Here is a 21,747-nt window from a genome sequence, read left to right on the forward strand (position 1 = left end):
ATAAGAAGCCACAAAGCTGAGGTTGATAATACGGAAGCATTAGGGAAGAAGCCCAAGTATGAGGATACTGTCAACTTTGGAAAGATGCAGAGCAAAATTAGACGTGTTGACAGCCTTGATAATGATGGTTTTCCATTCATTGGAGCAAATCTCCAGAATGGTGATATTGTCATTGGGAAATGTGCTGAATCTAGGGTAGACCACAGTATAAAATTGAAGCACACTGAAAGGGGCATGGTTCAAAAAGTCGTGCTATCTGCTAATGATGATGGAAAAAAACTTTGTTGTAGTATCATTGAGACAGGTAATTTCATTTTATAATTGTGATTGAATTTTGGTATGCATGTATGTTCATGCATAATTGTGTTCAGGTTTTGCCTTTTTCTTTCTACAACAGTCGTTTGCCATAAAAAGTTCAATTCCTGATTAACAATTGAATTCTTGACTGTTTGTTTCTTGCACAGGTTCGAACGCCATGTCTCGATAACAAGTTCTCTAGCATGCTGTTGGGTATATCTCCTTATTAGAGTGTGAGACCCAATTGGTTTGTTAAAAGAATTTTAATTTGGTTTGGTTTAGGTATAATATATTTTAATATATTATATTTAATTTGTAGAGACCCAATTCAATTTGGTTACAACGAGGGTTTGATAAAAAAGCCCACAAGTTTACCATATATATTTTGTTTCTTCCAAAATGGCAGCCAAAGATTGGACTATTCTTGAGTGTTGCATCCTTGGTCATCAATTTTGGGTGAGATAGTGCCTTTGTTCTTTATATCAGAAAGTCAAATCGTGCTATGGTTGGTTTTGGATTTGGTGGCTGCTACGCACATTGTAGTGTGCGTGTGAATTGATTTGGGTAGATTATTTTGGGTCTTCTTCAATTCTGGTTTCGAAGATTTTAGTTCATTTATTTGTTGAGGTATTTCCTCTTGTTTATTTGTGATTATTTGGAATTCATCTAAGGGTGATTTTGTGAGACCATTTGTGTCACGTTTGTAATCATTTAGAAACTTATTTGGTTGATAGTGGAATCGGATTTTGATCCCGTGGACGTACCTTACATTGAGGGAACCACGTAAAATTCTCGTGTTGCTTTTGATTTAATTTTTCCGCATTAGTTTTTATTCCCATTGATTGATTTACTTGTGGAGAATCACATATTTTTCCTAACAACTGGTATCAGAGTTTACGGTTTATTTGGATTTATTTATTTGTGTAAATCAATAGAGGGGAATGTGGGTCGTATGTCTAGCTTCAATGGAAGCAATTGGGTAACTTGGAAAACTAAAATGGAGGACCTATTATTTTGAAAAGATTTGTATGGGCCTATTGAGGGTGATAGTGGCAAACTTGATGATATGAAAGATGATGAATGGAAGAGGCTTAATCGAAAAGTCGTTGGTGTTATCCATCAATGGATTGATGACAGTGTGTTTCATCATGTTGCTACTGAAACTTCAGCACATGATTTATGGAAAAAATTAGAGGGCCTTTATGATAGGAAATCAGCCACAAATAAAACTTTTCTGTTTCGTAAGTTGATTAATTTAAAATATAAAGATGGCAGCCCTATTTCAGAATATTTGAATGAAATAAAGAGTATTGTTAACTAACTTGCTTCTATGAAAATTGTTTTTGATAATGAATTGCAGGTTTTGATGCTACTTAGTTCTTTGCCCGAAAGTTGGGAGACTTTGGTTGTGACAGTTAGCAATTCGGTGCCCGATGGAGTTGTCACAACGGGCCAAGTCACTAGTAGCTTGTTGAATGAAGAAACTAGAAGAAAATCAGCGGGTTCCTCTCGTTCAGAAGCATTTGTTGTGGGAGGCCGAAGCAAGACAAGGGGGAGAAGTAAGACTCCTCATGGTCGTGATCAAAGTCGTGACAAATCAAGAGATGGTTCTTTTTCAAAGAAAGACATTGCGTACTATTATTGCCATGAGAAAGGGCACATGAAGTGAGAATACCGAAAGCTCAAGAACAAGGAGAAAAGGTGTGACAAAAGTGTGGACAAGAAGCAAGAAGACACTACGGCAGTTACTACCGATGATCTCATGGTCGCTTGTGAAGATAATTGTATCAATTTTGTGGGCCAAGAGAGTAATTGGGTGATTGATTCCGGTGCTTCTTTTCATGTGACTTCTTGAGCTGATTTCTTCACTACCTACACCAAAGGAGATTATGGTTCTGTTCGAATGAGTAATGAAGGTTTATCCAAGATTATTGGCATGGGTGATGTTTGCTTGGAAACAAATTTGGATTGCAAGTTGTTGCTTAAAGATGTGAGGCATGTTCCCGACATTCGCCTCAATTTGATCTCTACCAGGAAGCTAGATGATGAAGGCTTCAGCAACAAATTTGGTAATGGAATATGGAAGCTCACAAAGGGTTCTTTGGTGGTAGTTAAGTGTAAGAAGACTCATACACTTTATTCGATGCAAGGAAAATTTTGTAAAGGTATTATCAATACACTTGAAGATGATACTTCTACCGAATTATGGCGCAAGCGGCTTAGCCATATGAGTGAGAAGGGGCTACAAGTTTTGTTCAAGAAAGAGCTTCTACCCAGTTTAAAAGGTACACATCTCAAAACTTGTGTTCATTGTTTGGCGGGTAAACAACATAGAGTTTCTTTTCAGAAAAATGTGCTTCTAAAAAAGAAAATGTTTTGGAGTTGATTCATTTGGATGTTTGTGGTCCTTTAAAAGTTAAAACACATAGTGGTGCACTTTATTTTGTTACTTTCATTGATGATTATTCAAGGAAAGTTTGGGCTTTTCTACTAAAACCTAAAGATCAAGTTCTAGAAGTATTTAAGCATTTTCAGGCCATGGTTGAAAAAGTAACAGGGCAGAAATTGAAGTGCATCCGATCAGACAACGGTGGTGAATATATTAGGCCATCTGATAAGTATTGTCGTAGCCAAGGTATTCAGCACCAAAAGACAATTAAAAAGACTCCTCAACAAAATGGCGTTGCCGAGAGGATGAACCGCACAATTGTGGAAAGAACAAGGTGTTTGCTTTCATAAGCTAAATTGCCAAGATCCTTTTGGGGTGAGGCGATGAGGACAGCGGTTGACGTGATCAATTTGTCTCCTTGCTATCCTTTGAATGGTGATGTTCTAGAAAGAGTTTGGACCAGTAAAGATGTGTCTTATGAGTACTTGAGAATGTTTGGTTGCCCAGCTTTTGTTCACATTCCAAAGGATGAGAGGTCCAAGCTTGATAGTAAGTCAAGACAATTTATTTTTCTTGGCTATGGGCGTGATGAATTCGGGTATAGATTGTGGGATCTGGTCGACAAGAAGTCATTTGAAGTCGTGATGTTGTGTTTCTTGAAGACCAAACAATTAAAGACTTTGGCAAAGGCGATCAACCAGAGCCAAAATCTAATGATCTCATTAACATGGATCCATCTCCTTCATCTTTAGTTGATGATGAAAATGTGGGAGATATGCAGCCACCTATTGAAGATGTAGAGGATGATGCTAATCCTAATGAAGTTGAGTCAGAAATTGAGGAAGAGCATCCAACTCAAGAACCGCTACAACAACTTGAGTTGAGGAAATCTACAAGGGACCGACAACCTTCAAGAAAGTATCCTTCCAATGAATTTGTGTTAATTTCCGATCAAAGGGAGTCTAAGAGCTACCAAGAAGCAATTGAGCATGCAAAGAAAGACGATTAGAAAAAGGCCATGGAAGAGGAGATGGATATCTTACTTGAAAATCACACTTATGATTTAGTGAAGTTGCCTAAGGGGAGGAAAATTCTGAAAAATAAGTGGGTCTTCAAATTGAAGAATGATGGCAAGAATCTAAGGTACAAAGCACGTCTTGTTGTGAAAGGCTTTGGGCAAAAGAAATGCATTGACTTTGATGAGATTTTCTCGCCAATTGTAAAGATGTCTTTTATTCGGGTTGTACTTGGCATGGTTGCAAGTATGAACCTTGAAGTTGAACAACTTGATGTGAAGGCTGCATTTCTTCATGGTGATCTTGAAGAAGAAATTTACATGGAGCAACTGAAAGATTTTGTGGAAAAAGGAAAAGAGAAATTTGTTTGCAAATTGAAGAAAAGTTTGTTAGGTCTCAAGCAAGCTCCGCGGTAATGGTACAAAAAATTTGACTCTTTCATGATGAATAATGGTTTTTCTAAAACCACTTCGAACCATTGCGTGTTCGTGAAAAATTTTCCGGATGGTAAATTTATTATTCTTTTGCTTTATATTGATGACATGTTAATTGTGGGTCAAGATTCTACCATGATAAACAAGTTGAAGTTAGAGTTAAGTAAATCTTTTGCTATGAAAGATTTGGGATCGGCAAAGCAAATACTTGGTATGAAAATTGTTCGTGATTGCAAAGAGAGATTGATTTGGTTATCTCAAGAAAGCTACATTGAGAAGGTTCTTGAGAGATTCAACTTGGATAAAGCAAAGCCGGTTGGTTGTCCACTTCCAGGTCACTTCAAGCTTAGTTCGAATCAATGTCCTACAAGTGAGAAAGACAAGGAAGAGATGTTGAAAGTTCCTTATGCTTCAACAGTTGGTTCTTTGATGTACGTCGTGGTTTGTACAAGGCCGGATATTGCTCACGCCGTTGGTGTGGTGAGTCGGTTTCTCTCTAATTCGAGTAAAGAACATTGGGCAGCGGTAAAATGGATTCTAAGGTATCTTCGAGGGGCTTTGAAGGTATGTTTGTGTTTTGGAGATGGTAAGCCGATACTTGATGGATTCACAGATTTTGACATGGCTGGTGATGTTGAGTCTAAGAAATCTACTTTTGGAGTATTTGATGACTTTTGCAGGGGGAGCTGTGGTATGACAATCTAAATTATAAAAATGTGTTGCTCTCTCAACTACCGAAGCTGAATTTATTGCTATTAAAGAAGCTTGCAAAAAAGAGTTATGGTTGAAATTTTTTTTTACAAGAATTGGGTTTGAAGCAAGAAAAGTATGTGCTTTATTGTGATAGTCAAAGTGCTATTCACTTGAGTAAAAATTCTACTTTTCATTCGAGATTGAAACACATTGATGTGAGATACCATTGGATTCGTGACGTGTTAGATTCAAAACTGTTACAACTCGAAAAAGTTCACACGGATGATAATATTTCGGATATGTTGACAAAGACTTTGTCGATGGACAAACATTTAAAGTATCGAACTTTGGCAGGTATGATTGATATCTCCACCTAAGTCGATAAGGGAAGAATTGTTGGGGTATATCTCCTTATTGGAATGTGGGACCCAATTAGTTTGTTAAAAGAATTTTAATTTGGTTTGGTTTAGGTATAATATATTTTAATATATTATATCTAATTTGTGGAGATCCAACTCAATTTGGTTACAACTAGGGTTTGATAAAAAAAAAAAAAAAAAGCCCACAAGTTTACTATATATATTTTATTTCTTCCGAAGTGGCAGCCGAAGATTGGACTATTCTTGAGTGTTGCATCCGTGGTCATCAATTTTGGGTGAGATAGTGCCTTTGTTCTTTATATCAGAAAGTCAAATCGTGCTATGGTTGGTTTTGGATTTGGTGGCTGCTACGCACATTGTAGTGTGCGTGTGAATTGGTTTGGGGAGGTTATTTTGGGTCTTCTTCAATTCTGGTTTCGAAGATTTTAGTTCATTTATTTGGTGATATCTTTTCTCTTATTTATTTGTGATTACTTGGAATTCACCTAAGGATGGTTTTGTGAGACCATTCGTGTCTCGTTTGTAATCGTTTGGAAACTTATTTGGTTGATAGTGGAATCGGATTTCGATCCCATGGACGTACCTTTCATTGAAAAAATCATGTAAAATTCTCGTATTACTTTTGATTTAATTTTTTCATATTAATTTTATTCTCATTGATTGATTTACTAATAGAGAATCACATTTTTTTCACATGCATGGGCAGAAAGGTGTTTTGGGTTTTCACAAAAGGGACTGACCCGGATATTGTCATAAATTCTCATGCATTTCCTTCACGTCAGACTCCTGGTCAATTGCTAGAGACTGCCTTGGGAAAGGGCATTGCATGTGGTGGTTCGCTAAGATACGCCACCCCGTTTTCCACTATTTCTATTGATGCCATAATGGATCTGCTTCATAGGTAACAATTCCATTACGAAGGCATCTTTTTACATTGCGCCTATATTTCATATGTGCTCCATACATTTTCTGGAAAACGTTTTATATATCTTTTGACATTTGGTATGACGAAAACAAAAGTTAATGGAAAACATTTTTCTTGGTCAACGGACAATAATTTTATTTGACGGAAAATATTTTTCACTTTTTTTTTTCAAATTGAAATCTTCCTAATACCACTACCACTGCCACCACCACCCCACCACCACTGCCAACGCCGCCGCCACCACCACCACCACCATCACAACCACCACTAACACTACAACTAATACAATCATTCACACATTAGTTCCAAGGTTGCAACCAAAAATAGGAAAATGCTTTCTATGGAGAAAATGTTTCTGCCAAAACAAATGGAGTGATGCTATCACTCATTTTGTCATATAAATATAGATATGGCAGGGCTGGATTTTCAAGATGAGGGAATGAAAGAGTGTACAAACGTCGAACTGGTGAGATGATTCACTCTCTTGTATTTATTGGCCCAACATGCTACCAGCGTCTGACTCATATGTCCGAAGACAAAGTGAAATTCCATAACACTGGACCTGTGTATCCGCTCACCAGACAGCCCATGGCAGGCAGAAAGCGCTTCGGAGGGATCAAATTTGGCGAGATGGAGCGTGACTGCCTTATAGCCCATGGTGCAGCAGCCAATCTCCACGAACGACTCTTCACGCTTAGTGACTCCTTCCAAATGCACATCTGCCGGAAATGTAAGAACATCGCAAATGTTATTCAGCGGCCAGTGCCTGGGCATATTTCTGAAGATATTGTCAGAGTGAATGTGCCCTATGGAGCGAAGTTGCTGTGTCAAGAGCTTTTCTCCATGGGCATATTTCTGAAGTTTGATAATGAAGTCTTTTGAGTTGTGAAAACTCTGTTTATCTGTTAATGTTTGGACCAAAGACATATATATGTACTTATATAACCTTATCAACTCTTGTGTTGGGCCAGTCCATACGGAGCTCTACTCTGGCTTTAAATGGGCCCCCGCTAGTGGACAGTGGGATTGGTCCCCCAAGGATTAGTCAAGGTGCGTGCAAGCTAGCCCTGAGTTATCAAAAAAAAATAAAGATATAAACTTATCTAGTTGTATTGCAGCCATGTATTAAGCCATGAAGGGTGAACTAGTCTTTTGCTCTTGTGTTTTAATGGGTTGGTTTTTTATTTTATTTTTTTTTTTGAGTATTTACATAGTAGTTTTGACGCAGGTAAAGCTAATGGAAGGTGAGCGAGCCAGAACCAGAAAGACCTGCTTAACTACATGCTATGCTTCATTTGGCACCTCTTATAAGCTCATTTTGCCAAAAAGAGTGTCAAAAATGTCTTTACTTGACTTCAAATTTCATAAGAGGGGATTCTATATATGTACATTGAGTTTAATAATTAAAAAAATATTTTTTTGACAATTTTATTTAATAAAAATAAATTGATGATTTATATTGAAAATAAATTTAAAAATTCGGGTTTAAATTAACAAAATAAAAAATACAGGGTTTATTTTGTTACAAGACTCAAATTTTGAAATTTTTTCTAATAAATTATTAAATAGAGTAAATAAAAGCAAAACATGAGAGAAAGCAAACTGAAGGAAACACAACTTGATTACATGATAGGAAATACAAATTTGGAAGACAATGGAGCAAGTAATATTTCAATTATTACAGCTCCTTTTTGGGGGTTTTGTTCTCTTATTATTGATGTTTTTATTAAACAGCTCATTCTAGGCCTTCATTGGTTGCTTCATCCACTAAATGAAGGAACAAAAGGAGTGGGAACTAAGCACAACCCATTTCTCTTCCTGACAATAGCTCCATGCCCCTCATTCATATCCAAATCTTCTGGCTTCATCTCCCCTGGAAGCTCCCAATCGAAGTGGTAGAGAAGTAGAGCTAGAGGCAGCTCAACATTTGCCAATCCAAACAACATCCCCGGACATATCCTCCTCCCGGCCCCAAACGGAATAAACTCAAAGTTATTTCCTGCAAAATGGTGTTGTAAGAAGAAAAACAAATAGAATCAAACCCATTATATAATACCGTATGTTTCTCAAATCGATGGAATTGAACCAATAATGTTGTCGTTTTTTTTGTTTTTAATTTTTTTTAGGACAAATATCAACATAAATAATATATTTAAATACTTTTTTATTTTTTTGAATATTAGAAAATAAATTATAAATGCGATACGCTATACATTAAAGATTAAGATAGAAAACATTTATGAAGCATCCTTTCTATCTCTTTTAATTTATTCTAATGGAGGATTCTATAGATTTTTATTATAAAGGGAACACACTCACTATTCCAGTTTTAAATTTAGACTAGAGAGTGTTGTTCGGACCCATAGGATTTACAACAAATTCCGTTTTAATGATTTGAGCTATTCAATTTATAAGACTCTTCATACCATATCATCTACAAAAAAATAAAAATAAAATTAAGTATGATTTAGGACGGTGCTGTGTTGGGCTTCTATGGGGCCGACAATGGGCTGCCTTGATGTTCTAAATCATTCAATTTCTAAGGCTATCTAAGCATATTATTTATGCAAAAAATATATCGTCAATTATTTTGAAACAAATGTAATTGATCATATAATTAAAGTTATCTAATCAACTTTAATTTTTTTCAAAGATGAATTGTTTTGGAAGGCCTTAAAAATAAATAATTCAAAATATCATTATTGTAGACTTTATGGTGAACCCCACAAAGGCCCAATAATCACCGACGGAAGAGAAACCTGTATTACTATTTTATAGAACTCTTAAAACTTCATATTTAGTAACGGTTAAAATCGAACCGTAGCATGCGGTTTCAATTTCTCAACTAATAATAATAAAATAAAATAAAAAGAGTGTGCTTTCTTTTAAGTTGAAACATTTGGATTTGGTAGGTCTATTTTGATAATCTGAACCGTTCACTTTTTAAGACTAGTTAAATAAAATATTCAAGTAAAAAATCAAAATAATTAAATATCAGTAATTATATGTTTGAATCATATTTATTTTTTAAAAAAATAAACAAAAAATATAATTTCAAGAATAACCACCTACCTACAAAATCAATGGAACTGTGTTGGAATCTCTCCGGCATGAAGCTCTGAGCATCATCCCAGTGGTTGGGGTCTCTTCCGATGGCCCAAGCATTGACAAGTGTTGAATTCACCCATGTGTGAAAGGGGTGATCATCCAAGTCAAGTTTGGTTGGCAACAATGGGAAGGCAACCAACCAAAGTCCACCTTGGCGGCCACCAACCATCTTGAAGAGTCAAGGATGGAGGCTGCCCAAAGGCTCTCCCACTTACTCCCTCACCTATAAATGGAGGTTGAGAGGAGAGAGCAAAATGTGAGCAAACCGTGAGTAAGTGAGTGAGTAAGCAAACCGTGAACCAAAGAGTGCGAGAGATGTGAGGCGGAGAGACCGTCTCTCTCGGTGTGAGCGAGGGAGACGGGTGAGTGGCTGAGTGAGGAGAGTGTGAGCTCCTCCTCTATTGTAATCTTTCTGTAATCTCCTCATTGGTATAGTGATAATCGGTTACTCTCCCGTGGACGTAGGCATTGGGCCGAACCACGTAAAATATTGTGTCTCCTTGTGTGTGGGTGTGTTTTTCTGCTTGTTTTGATTTCTATAAGGTCTTGGGCGGGATCCCAGATCCCAACAAGTGGTATCAGAGCCTCGTCGGTGGCGTTTCGGAACAAAAACAGCGTGTTGTCCGAAACTGCCCAGAAATCAAGTTGCTCGAAATCAGGTTTTGAGCATACCAGGAGCAAGGGCTCGAGAAGAGGAGTCCAACCATATAAAGCAGACACCCAGAGGAGCTATCACGCGCTCTCACGCGCCGCCTGAAGAAGGCGCGTGAGGCCCAGTCTCTCCACGCGCCGCCACGCGCCGTGAAGGCAGCCGGCGCGTCGGCCCAGTCGCAGGCACGCGCCCCACGCGCTGATGAAGGAAGAAGACGAGTGGGGGGAGGCGCGTGCATGGCACGCGCGTGCCACGTCAGCAGCCACGTCAGCTACCACGTCATCCGCAGGAGGAAGAATCCTGTGTTTCGCGGCGAAGGTACAGCCGCAGATCTGAGGCGTACAAAATGTTTTGGCTAGATCTAAGCCATTTGGAGTCCGTTTTTGGTGATCCAATAGTGGTTTCCGACTATTTGGAGTATTCCGGACACATCCGTACGGTCAGATTTTGGAGATGGAGTTTCTGTAAAAAGAAGGCAGATTAAAGTGGCAGACGGCGTTAGGGACAGTGGACGGAATATTCTGTTGGTACACGGAATATTCCCTGAACTTCTGAAAATTTCAATTTGGCCCAGAATTTTCAAAAAATTGTGGTGTGGCCCAGTTTTCGGGGAAAGTTTTTTCAGTGAGGTCCCTGGAAGTGCAGCGAAGGTTGGTTCTAGCTAAACGGACCGCTCCGGACGCAACCGCGAGGTCAGAATAGTGAAATTCTGAACGGTTTGGAAAGATTGTCAAAACATGGGAGTTTGTCATCTTCAATACTCGAAGGAAGGTTGCCGGATATTGTGGAACGCTGCGGATTCACTGAAGAGGTTAGAATGGGCAGATTCTGACCCGATTGGACAACCAGATACAGATTGAGATAGATCATTGAAGACCAGAGGAGATCAGGCTTGATCAAATGGCAGATCGAGGGAGATAAGGATTGGTCAGGGGCGATCAGAGGATTGCAGACATGATTATCTCAAGATCAAAGGTCTAGGAAAGTTCTGTCAAAAAGACACTGTCTAAGGAGACTGGTTCTTAAGTGGGACCGGTTGTGACCCCACCAGTCTTTCCTGGGAACTTTCCTGGTTGTTGAGTTGATCGGAGGATCTGGTTCAATCAAAAGAGAAGACCATTCATCGACGGATAGATGATTTGGCAACCAGTACAGGCTCAGGGAAATACTGTGGCTGTTGGAGCTACTGTATACGAGAAGGTACTAATGGTATGTGGACATGTAGAACAATAGTTGCAGAGGAGCATACTAAGCGCAGAAGTACAATTGCAGACGTGCAACAGTGCAAGGGTACGCTAGAGTGTCGTACAGAGGCGCGAGAAGAGTGTGCAGCAGCGGGTTGTTGACAGTTCACAGGAACTTCCAGACAGAGAAATTGAGACAGGTAAAACGCAAGAGTGCGTGCCAAGGAGTGGCAAGTCTTATTTCTCTATGGTGGTTTCTTTAGTTCCATGGCAGCGGAGGATAGAGTTGATGCGGATCTCTCAGGCGAGCTCGACGCAAGGAGACCAGAAGCCATGGGTACGGGCACTATGCAAGGAATTGCATAGCTGACGATGCTTTGACAGATGGAGCTACTGTCAACCATCAATCTACTGGACAGCAAATCAGGGATTGCAAAGGCACAGACAACAAGCGTATGTGGAAACGCCAGGAGGTTGTTCAGAAGTGCAGAGGGCAAAGGCTGAAAGTTCAGAGGAAAAGCTTCGAGCAAAGAAGACAGAGGACGTTGATGAGATAAACAACGAGTTTTCTATTGCTCCAATGACTGGTCCTGCGAGGTAATGCATGACAGTCAAGGGCATCTCAGCAGGGGGTGCAGGACATCCAATCAGGGGGTGTCGGATATCTTGGTTGCGCAAGTTCAAGCATAGCAGGTATAGACATCCGAGACAGGAAGCATGGAAGAGATCTGTGGGAGATAGGAGCAGTGGCTCTCTCCAAATCAGAGAGTGGTGTGAGTTGAGTTGAGGATGTCGGATTCCCTCCTCCTCTTGTATCTCTGGTGTTTTATCTCTAGCTTCAGGGGATGCAGCGTCTCAGTGAAGAGATGCAGACTATGTTGAATTTGGGCGTGACAGGATTAGCAGCAGTGTGTGCAGTGGATCACCTCACATGGGTTGAGGGGGTGATTTGTTGAATTCACCCATGTGTGAAAGGGGTGATCATCCAAGTCAAGTTTGGTTGGCAACAATGGGAAGGCAACCAACCAAAGTCCACCTTGGCGGCCACCAACCATCTTGAAGAGTCAAGGATGGAGGCTGCCCAAAGGCTCTCCCACTTACTCCCTCACCTATAAATGGAGGTTGAGAGGAGAGAGCAAAATGTGAGCAAACCGTGAGTAAGTGAGTGAGTAAGCAAACCGTGAACCAAAGAGTGCGAGAGATGTGAGGCGGAGAGACCGTCTCTCTCGGTGTGAGCGAGGGAGACGGGTGAGTGGCTGAGTGAGGAGAGTGTGAGCTCCTCCTCTATTGTAATCTTTCTGTAATCTCCTCATTGGTATAGTGATAATCGGTTACTCTCCCGTGGACGTAGGCATTGGGCCGAACCACGTAAAATATTGTGTCTCCTTGTGTGTGGGTGTGTTTTTCTGCTTGTTTTGATTTCTATAAGGTCTTGGGCGGGATCCCAGATCCCAACAACAAGGACTTGGGTATTGGCGGGTATGTTGTATCCATCAATATTGCAAGGCTTTCTGCTTTCTCTTGGGAGCAACAATGGTGCTGGAGGGTGAAGCCTTAGGGTTTCTTTGATCACCATATTAAGGTAAGCTAGTTTTTGAATGTGAGTCTCATGGTGGATTCTTTGCTTTTCATTGAGCTTTAAGAGTGATTGTCTCAACTCTACTTGTGCTTTCTTCATTACAGTTGGGTTTTTCATCACTTCTGCCATTGCCCATTCGACCGTTGTTGATGAAGTTTCAGTTGAACCAGTGAACATGTCCTGCATATTCAATTCGACACACATATGGGATGATAGAGCAGGGAAATTTGACAAACTATAATATAGAGAAGAAAAACACATAGGATGTAAATTAATAACTAGGAAATATGGATACGGATATAAGGATATGATAAAATTTTTAAAAATAAAATACGAGTACAACTAGGAAGCATTTATAAAAAAATATTTTTGAAAATATTATATTAGTAGTCAGTTATGAGCTCAAAAATGTTGAGAAGTTATACTGTAATTTTATAATGCAAAATAAAAATATTTAAGAAATAGGTAATATTTTAAGTTGGTAGTTAGTTTACTTCTTTTACTTTTTAATAGGTATTACAAATATTTCATTTTAATATCAAGTCTAATATATTTATATAACAACAACAGAAGAACGATATTTAATTTAATTAATTCTTACTTTTTATGCAGTTATAAGAATAAGTCAATTTGACAAATTATATTACTTTAATTCACTATATTCTTCTTATCAAAGAACTAAACAAAATATTGAAAAAATATTTTTGTTTTTATCCTCATAATTATATTATATTTTAATCCTATATAAGAAATATTACAATTCTAATTTTGTAACTTGAAGTATCCGATACTTTTAGTAAGTACCTGATATGTATTTGCGAGTATCTATGGAATATCGATATCTGATACAAATACTTTGCTCTTTTAAGGGTTCGTTTGGGATGTGGGTTGGCTTTTTGGCTACTTGAACCTGGGGCTCAAAAGCCTTGTTTGGGATAACCTTTTTGGCTTTTTTTTTTTACTTTGGTAAGAGACAAAATGAAATGATTATAATATGATGTGATGTTTTGACTTATTGGGTTAAAAAATTTATTTTGTCTTTCTGTGACTAAAATAGCCAAAAAATCAAAAAGTCTGGCATGCCAAATGAAGAATAAAAGTATCCATACTTCATATATTAACAGAATTAGAACTTTGCGGACAAATGTGACAGGGAACACATATTTTAGGTACATATATTCTAATACACAATCATCATTTGAAATTGGATCATTAAGACGCAAATTAAAATTAAAATTTAGACAACCAAATTAACAAACAAACAAACAACACATAATTTAGGTTGCTTTTATCGAAAAACAAAATGATGGAATTAAATATAATACTATAACACAAGAACTTACAAAAATGATAGCTTTAATGTTGTCGTCTGTGATTGGAAACTCAAGACCACCAGTTTTCTCAAGCCTTAGTAGAACATCTAATAGATCTTCCTCTCTTTGTTCACTTTCTTCTGTGCTTGCCATTCTTCTCTCTCTGATGATGCTTTCAAGGACATCATCAATCTTCCTATGCATTTTCATCAACTTAGGCTTCATCCCACTAACCACATGAAGCAACTTTATGGATGGAAACAAATCAGCCAAGTCAAAACCTCCTGCCAAAGATGTGGTGTCTTTCATCAGCTCCATCAATACTTCTTGGTCTCTGCACTTCTTTCCTGTTCAACAAAGCAAAATCATGAAAATCAAGCAATCAAACAACAGTAAATAATAATTATAATGATAAGGAAGAATTACATGCAGGTGGGAAAAGAAAAAAAGAATTATCAACACATGAGAAGTGCTAGTGTGTCTCTAGTGGAGTGCAAATGAAACTTGCACCTCTCATGTGCTCGTTATTTTTTTTTCCTTTCCTCACCTACATGTAGTTTCTCATAATAATAATAATAATAACAATAATAATAAAAGTATGAAAAGGAAAATAGCTCGTGAAATTAATGACAAATAGGACAAGTTATTCTACAAACTATATTCGCCTCCCTTCTTGTAGAAAGAGATGGGCCCTATATCTATAGGAAGAAACACAATTAAGTGGATTTTTGGAAAATTAAAGCATAGTTTGGTAATATCACTTTTTAGTTTAAAAGTTAAAAAGTCATTAAAATAACTAAAAAATTAACAATTTGTACCAAAAAGTCAAAGATTTCATTTTCTCTCTACTCTCTGCATATCTTTTTGTAAAAAACTAAAAAGTCATTCCAAATATATTAGTTTTGTTTTTACATCATATTTTAGTCAAAAAAGTTAAAAAGTTACTAAAAAAATTTATTCCCAAACAAGGCCTAAGTGCAGACACATACAAAAATTTTAAAATTTTAATTAGTAATATTTATAAAGTTCATCCTTGATGAATAATTTATTTTCTAAATCTACACGTAATTGCATTTTCTCCATATATTTATAAACAATGGACATGTAGACATAACTTCTTATTATCAATATTGTTGCTTAATTAACTTTCCAACATTACCCACTGCTGCTTTGCAAGTTATGTTACTTGTTAGCTCATAAAGTTTTCCAGACAGATTGACTGGTACTCCTGCTGACAACTTTACATATTCAATAAGACCCAGATTTCATTTTCTCGAATGCCACGGAAATACCGGACTTTACTGGCACTCAAGAGTTCCTCCGTGCAAATTTTCCGCATTTGTCTCAAATAACCACCGTAGGCAGAGAAACCGATGTCAGAGCGGTACAGAAGAGTCTCGACGACAAGAAGTCTCGGCCTGTTTGCTAGGGCAAGATCATGGGTTGTCATCACCATTTTGGCTAGCCGAGGCGATGATAGGACAACAGCAGAGACTTCGCCGAGCTGGAGGTGCATTAGAGGCCCGTGTTTGGTCGCTAAGTCTCGAAGACTGCGGTGAGGAAGAGAGGATAGCTGGTGGATGTTTCCGATAAGAGGTAGCTTCCATGGACCTGGAGGGAGGTTTTGAATGGCGGTTCGGGTTTTGGGTCTTATCCATTGCTTTACTAGCATGAACAAGAAAAGGATGAGGAATAAAAGAGTGGTTAGAGAGACGGGAAATTGGTCCACCATGGTAGATAGAGTGAAGACAGTGTTATGGGTAACCTATTCTCCTCCAAGATTTTCATTACGTATTTATAATTTATCATTTATTTTAGGATAAATTACAAATACATTCTTTGAGATTTGTTTAAAATATAAATTATCTCTTGTGATTTAAAAAATTACAAATACTCCATTGTCAAAAAATTTTATTTAACAGAATTAACTAAAAAATAAAATTCATAATTGCTCTCCTATACAATAATAAAATTACTTAAATTATTAATTAAAACATATTTTTAATATCATATAATTTCCAGAAGTACAAGAAACAAGTTAGGGAATGTATTTATAATTTACCCTTTCCTTTTATTATTGTTTTTATCTCATCTTAAAAGTTAAATTAACCCTTTACTTACATAATTGGGAAAATTATTGGAAAATTATGATAGTAGTCATTGTACTTCTCGTGTCATTTTAGTCTTTATATTTTTAATTAGTTCGATTTTGATCATAAATTTATAATTTTGTGTTAATTTAATTGAGTATAATTGTGACACTCTAAAATATATTTACTTAATCTTTGAAAAAAATATATAATTATAACATTTTTTGGGCTATAGTAGAATATAGGAAACCTATGCCTATTGATTGAATCAAGAAACCTCGTGGATGGCATGGCAACCATATGACTGTATAGTGCTGCATAGTAAGGGTCTTTTCACCTATAAATTTGTGAGTTACATGATAATAAAATCACAAGAATAACAAATGAGAGGTATATGAGAGAGTAAGCCGAAGTCAAAAGTGAGAGTAAATGATCAATTTTGAGATGAGTTTTATTATATTTTGAGTTTCCATAACTTGTTTTTGTAAAATTTGTTTTGCAAATTATATTGGTTTTTAAAGTATGTTATTGTTAAAAGAACTTTATTTGCTTAAAAGGGAAATCCATAGATACAATTGTTTATGAAATGTGTTTTTGAACAATGATTTTGTAAGTATTATCACGGAGGTCCCATACCTTAGGGGATTTAAATAACCATTGGTCAATTGATTAGCCACTTTGGTGACCCTTTGAATTGTCACTTTATGTGACTCTGTCTTGTTTTGTTGTCACTTTAAGTGACCATCTGTTGTCATGGATCCACTGACTTTTTGATTTTTGGTGTGGAGCAAAGTGTTGTGTTGAACTAAGTGCTAAGTGTTGTGTGGAGCTAAGTGCTATACTATTGTGGGAGCTACCTCTAAAATTTATATGAGCTAGATCTTGAGTCCATACATCTGTTTTGTTCTGTTCTGTACCGTGGTTGATTATTTGCTTATATAATTTTCGAGTTATGTTTTTGTTATTTAAAATGATTTATGTATTTTCGTTACCAAACACATCTCTGTTTAACCTAAATAATTATCCATGGTAATTTTTATACCCTTATACTCTCAGTATAATATTTATCACTTTGCCATGTACTTATAGTTGTTAATCACTTTCAGGTAATGAAGGTTAATTGTGGACTTGTTCCCTTGTCCGTATGTTGGTGTAGTTAGACCAGGGCTTGGGTAGACACAGATACTTTGTAACCATAATTTTAGCTTTGGCAATGTAAATAAATAAAAGTTTCAATGTATATTTTGGATTATATAAATATTCGGGTACCCTTTTATTTTATTCCGCTATATTTTTAATCTGATACATTTTGGTATTGACTTTTTTTTTTGTCCTGTCGCGACGTCTAGCCTCTAGGTACCAAGTTTGGGTCATGACAATAACTCTTAGCATTTTTTAATAGAAAATATGAACATAAGTTTCCCGTGTCAAGTTTTTAAGGCAAAATTATAAATTTACTCAACTCAGTTAGTTAATCTCAACCAATTTAGTGATAATTTTCTTGAAAAAAAACACTAAAGATATTAATATGAAATTAAGAGTCAAAATTAAGCCAATTGAAAATATAAAACCAAAATGACACAAGGGTAAAATATAGAGACTATCCGTGTAATTTGCCCTAAATAATTATGAAGTTGGATTTTCTCAACAAAAATACTAAAAATTCTAAACAAATTATCAAATAGTACATAATTACTTATTCATCATTTTATCATATATTCTATCAAATATTTAACTCCGTCGGAGTTATTAACAACTCCGACGATCTCAAACCCGAGTCAAGGAAGAGGGTTGTGTGTTAGATAGCCGATAGCCAACACGTAAAAAGTCACTCGGATCCTTCATAAGAATGAATCTTACTTTAAATCATTTAAATGCTAGGTCATTCCTCTCAAGAGACGCGTTGCGCCTACCTTCGGGTGTTTCGAAAAGTGAGTAAGGGACGTTGCATCGATGCCTGGGTGTGGTGAAAAATGGGCAAAGGTTCCCGCATTTTTCTGGGTGAGCGCGGGTAAAGAAGCTAGTCCAAGACTATAGGTTTAGGATAGCCACTTGGAACATAGGAACCTTAACTGGTAAGGCGATGGAATTGGTAGATGTTATGATTAGGAGGAGAGTTAGTATAGCTTGCGTACAAGAAACTAAGTGGACAGGTGAGAAAGTTAGGGAAATTAAGGATACCTGTTTTAAACTATATTATAGTAGTAAGGATAGACGCAGGAATGAGGTAGGAATCATAATTGCCAAGGGTCTTGTGGAGAGTGTAGTGGCAGTCACTAGGAAAAATGATAGGATTATGCTAGTTAAACTAGTTATTAGAGGGAATGTAGTGAACGTTATTAGCGCATACGTCCTTCAAGTAGGATTAGATGATCAGAGATGGATTTTTGGGAGCAAATGTATGAGATCTTACAGGAGATACCCGTAGGAGAGAACCTAGTTATAGGTGGAGATTTTAATGGCTATGTAGGCATAGATAAACTAAGCTATGAAAGGGTGTATGGTGGATACGGTTTTGGTGATAGAAATGAGGCTGGAGAGAGTATCTTAGATTTTACGTTGGCTACTGACCTGGTGGTGGCCAATACTATGTATAAGAAGAGGGAGGAGCATTTGATAACCTTTAAAAATGGATTAGTTAAGAGCCAAATAGATTACTTCTTAGTGAGAAAAGTGGACTACTTAAAATGCAATGATTGTAAGTTGATCCCTGGAGAGAGCCTGGTCTCTCAACATAGGATTTTGGTACTAGATTTATATTTTAGAGAGCAACACTAAGTTAAGAAGGGTGGTGGGTGTCGTAGGATGGGATGGTGGGACCTAAAAGGGGATAAATTAGAAATATTTAAGAATCGAATGGATAAGGAAGGTACTTGGGACTTAGAAGATGATGGTAACACTATGTGGAATTTGATGGCCAATTGTATGAGGAGAATCTCAAGGGAAGTTCTTGAAGAGTCGAAAGGAACGGGGCCCAGCTCTAAGGAAACTTGGTAGTGGAAGGAAGAGGTTCAAGCGGTAATTAAGGCAAAAAAAGAGTGCTTTAAAAAGTGGCAGAAAGATAAAACTGAGAAAAACCTTAAAAGTTGTAGATTGGCTAATAAAGAGGTCAATAAAGTAGTGAAAGAAACTAAGTTGAAAGCTTATAATGACCTATACACTAGACTAGATAGTAAGGAAAGAGAGAAGAGGGTATACAAACTTGCTAAGATACGAGAGAGGAAAATAAGATATTTTAATCAAGTTAAGTGCATCAAGAGTGAGAATTCTAAGGTATTGGTGAAGGATGAAGAGATTAAGGAAATATGGAAGAATTATTTTGAGAAACTATTAAATGAGGAACATGGAGATATGACAATAGGGGAAGAAATAGCCAGTAATACGATAAACCAAGACTATAGGTTCTATCGCAGAATTAATAACTTTGAAGTAGAGATTGCACTTAAGAAGATGAAATCAAATAAGGCTTTAGGACCCGATGATATCCCTTTTGAAGCTTGGAAGTGTTTTGGGTAAAAACGGAGTTGCTTGGTTCACTAGGTTGTTTAGAAAAATTTGTTGACTAGGAACATGAATAGAGGAAGAGTATTTTAGTGCCAATCTATAAGAATAAAAGTGATGTCCATAATTGCAACAACTATAGAGGAATCAAGCTAATGTGTCATATAATGAAAGTGTGGGAGAGGGTGATGGAATGCCGATTGTGAGATATAACAGGGGTGTCAGAGAATCAATTTGGGTTTATGCCTGACAGATCAACAATGGAAGCAATCTATCTTTTGAGGAAAGTAATAGAAAAGTATAAAGAAAAGAAAAAAGACATTCATATGGTGTTTATCGACCTTGAGAAAGCATATGATAGAGTGCCCCGAGATATAATATGGTGGGTGTTAGAGAAGAAATGGGTGACAAAAGGTCACATTGATGTGATTAGGGACATGTATGAAGGGGTGGTGACCACTATTAGATCGCCAGCTGGAAAGGCAAATGAATTTCCTATCACTGTAGGGTTACATCAAGGATCTACCTTAAGTTCTTATCCTTTTGCTTTAGTTATGGATGTGTTGACAAGAAATATTCAGGATAACGTGCCATGGTGTATGCTTTTCGTAGACGATATTGTGCTAGTGGATGAGACTAGAGAAGGAATTAACACAAAGTTAGAAATTTAGAAAAAAGCTCTTGAATCTAAAAGATTCCAGATAAACAGAATTTAAACAGAGTACATGGAGTGTAAATTTAGTAATAGTAACAATGAAAGCAGAGGAGAAGTGAATATTGAGAACCAATAATTGCCTAAGGGTGAACATTTTCGTTATTTATGGTCGATTATCATAACAGCGGAAGAGATTGATGCAGATGTGGCCCATAGAATTAATGCGGGATGGTGTAAGTGAAAAAGTGCGTCTGGGGTATTGTGCGACAAACGAATACCCACTAGACTAAAATGTAAGTTCCATAGAACGGCTATTAGACCAACTATGTTGTATGGAATGGAGTGTTGGGCAACCAAAAAATAACATCTAGACAAGATGAGTGTGGCTGAGATGAGGATGCTAAGGTAGATGTGTGGTAAGACTAGACAAGACAGAATTAGGAATGAGTGTATTCAAGAATTGGCAGGAGTAGTACCAATAAAAGATAAGTTGAGAAAGAATCAATTGAGTTGGTTTGGTCATATTCAACGGAGACCAACAGAGGTAGTAGTGAAGAGATGTGATGCTGTAATGGTAGATGGAAGTGTTAGGGGACGGGGTAGGCCTAGATTAACGTTGGCTAGCGTTGTAAATAGAGATATGAATCTACTTAATTTGACTAATGAAATGACTTTTGATAGAGCTGCGTGGAGAGAAGGATTTATGTAGCAGACCCCATTCGATTGGACTTAAGGCTTGGTTTGGTTTGGTTTGGATATTCTATCAAATATTTACATAAGTGGATTGCGTCCTACACCCATGTGAACATTGTGTAAAATATTTAATAATTTATTTGGAATTACTCTTTACTCACGAATTCAAAGCTTGTGAGTATTGCTAGGGACATCCATTTTCTTTCGTCTTGCTCCGCTTCCGTATTTCTTGTCCTGTCCCACACCGATTTTTTTTTGTTCGGTTAAAGAAGTGGGTTGGGGATGGGTTTAGCCCACCCCATTTTAACTCACCCTACCCCATTTGTGTTTAGTAAATAAATTTTTACGTATATAATATATTATTTTTTTATTTTTTTATTTTTTTTTTAATACAATAAAAGTAAAACATAAAATATTTCATTATTTATTTTTATTCATTTATTTCACATCTTGCATCATTTGACTATCATTAATTATAAATTACTATCTATAATATTATCTATAATTTTTATGGGTATTTTTATCTTTTAAATTATAAAATTAATCTATCTCGGCCTGCTCCCACCTTGCCCCCACCATCAATTCAAACAAACCCACTCCTTATTAGTCATCTTAATTTTTGTTATCAATTAAAAAAGAATTTTATTGAGAAGTATTTTGATTTTGTGACATGCTATTATTTAGGCCCTCAACAAGATTATGAACCAATCTAAGAAATACAAGATTATGGCCAATCCGTGCATCCTGCTCACTGGTTTGATTTTGGCCATTTCGAAGTTGGTCAATTGAGTTCCCACATTAATTATTGTGTGTACACTTTAACTTAACATAGAGGGTT

At 36.9% G+C, this 21,747-nt stretch overlaps 1 protein-coding gene and 1 pseudogene across 1 annotated transcript; one reads left to right on the forward strand and one right to left on the reverse strand.

Annotated features, from left to right (window-relative positions):
• The first annotated feature begins 6 nt into the window (after positions 1 to 6).
• On the forward strand, positions 7 to 7,045 carry LOC114312936 (DNA-directed RNA polymerase D subunit 2b-like; annotated as a pseudogene).
• Positions 7,046 to 7,754: 709 nt separating this feature from the next.
• LOC114312937 (premnaspirodiene oxygenase) lies at positions 7,755 to 15,724 on the reverse strand. Its single transcript, XM_082901428.1, is given in 6 exon segments — positions 7,755 to 8,133; positions 9,207 to 9,307; positions 12,542 to 12,837; positions 14,001 to 14,317; positions 15,130 to 15,228; positions 15,231 to 15,724. Coding segments are annotated over 6 exon segments (1,524 nt in total). The 5' UTR covers positions 15,703 to 15,724; the 3' UTR covers positions 7,755 to 7,894.
• Positions 15,725 to 21,747: the final 6,023 nt, after the last annotated feature.

The sequence above is a fragment of the Camellia sinensis genome, chromosome 13 (assembly GCF_055761805.1).
Source record: "Camellia sinensis isolate YWXY chromosome 13, ASM5576180v1, whole genome shotgun sequence".
NCBI classification, from domain to species: domain Eukaryota; kingdom Viridiplantae; phylum Streptophyta; class Magnoliopsida; order Ericales; family Theaceae; genus Camellia; species Camellia sinensis.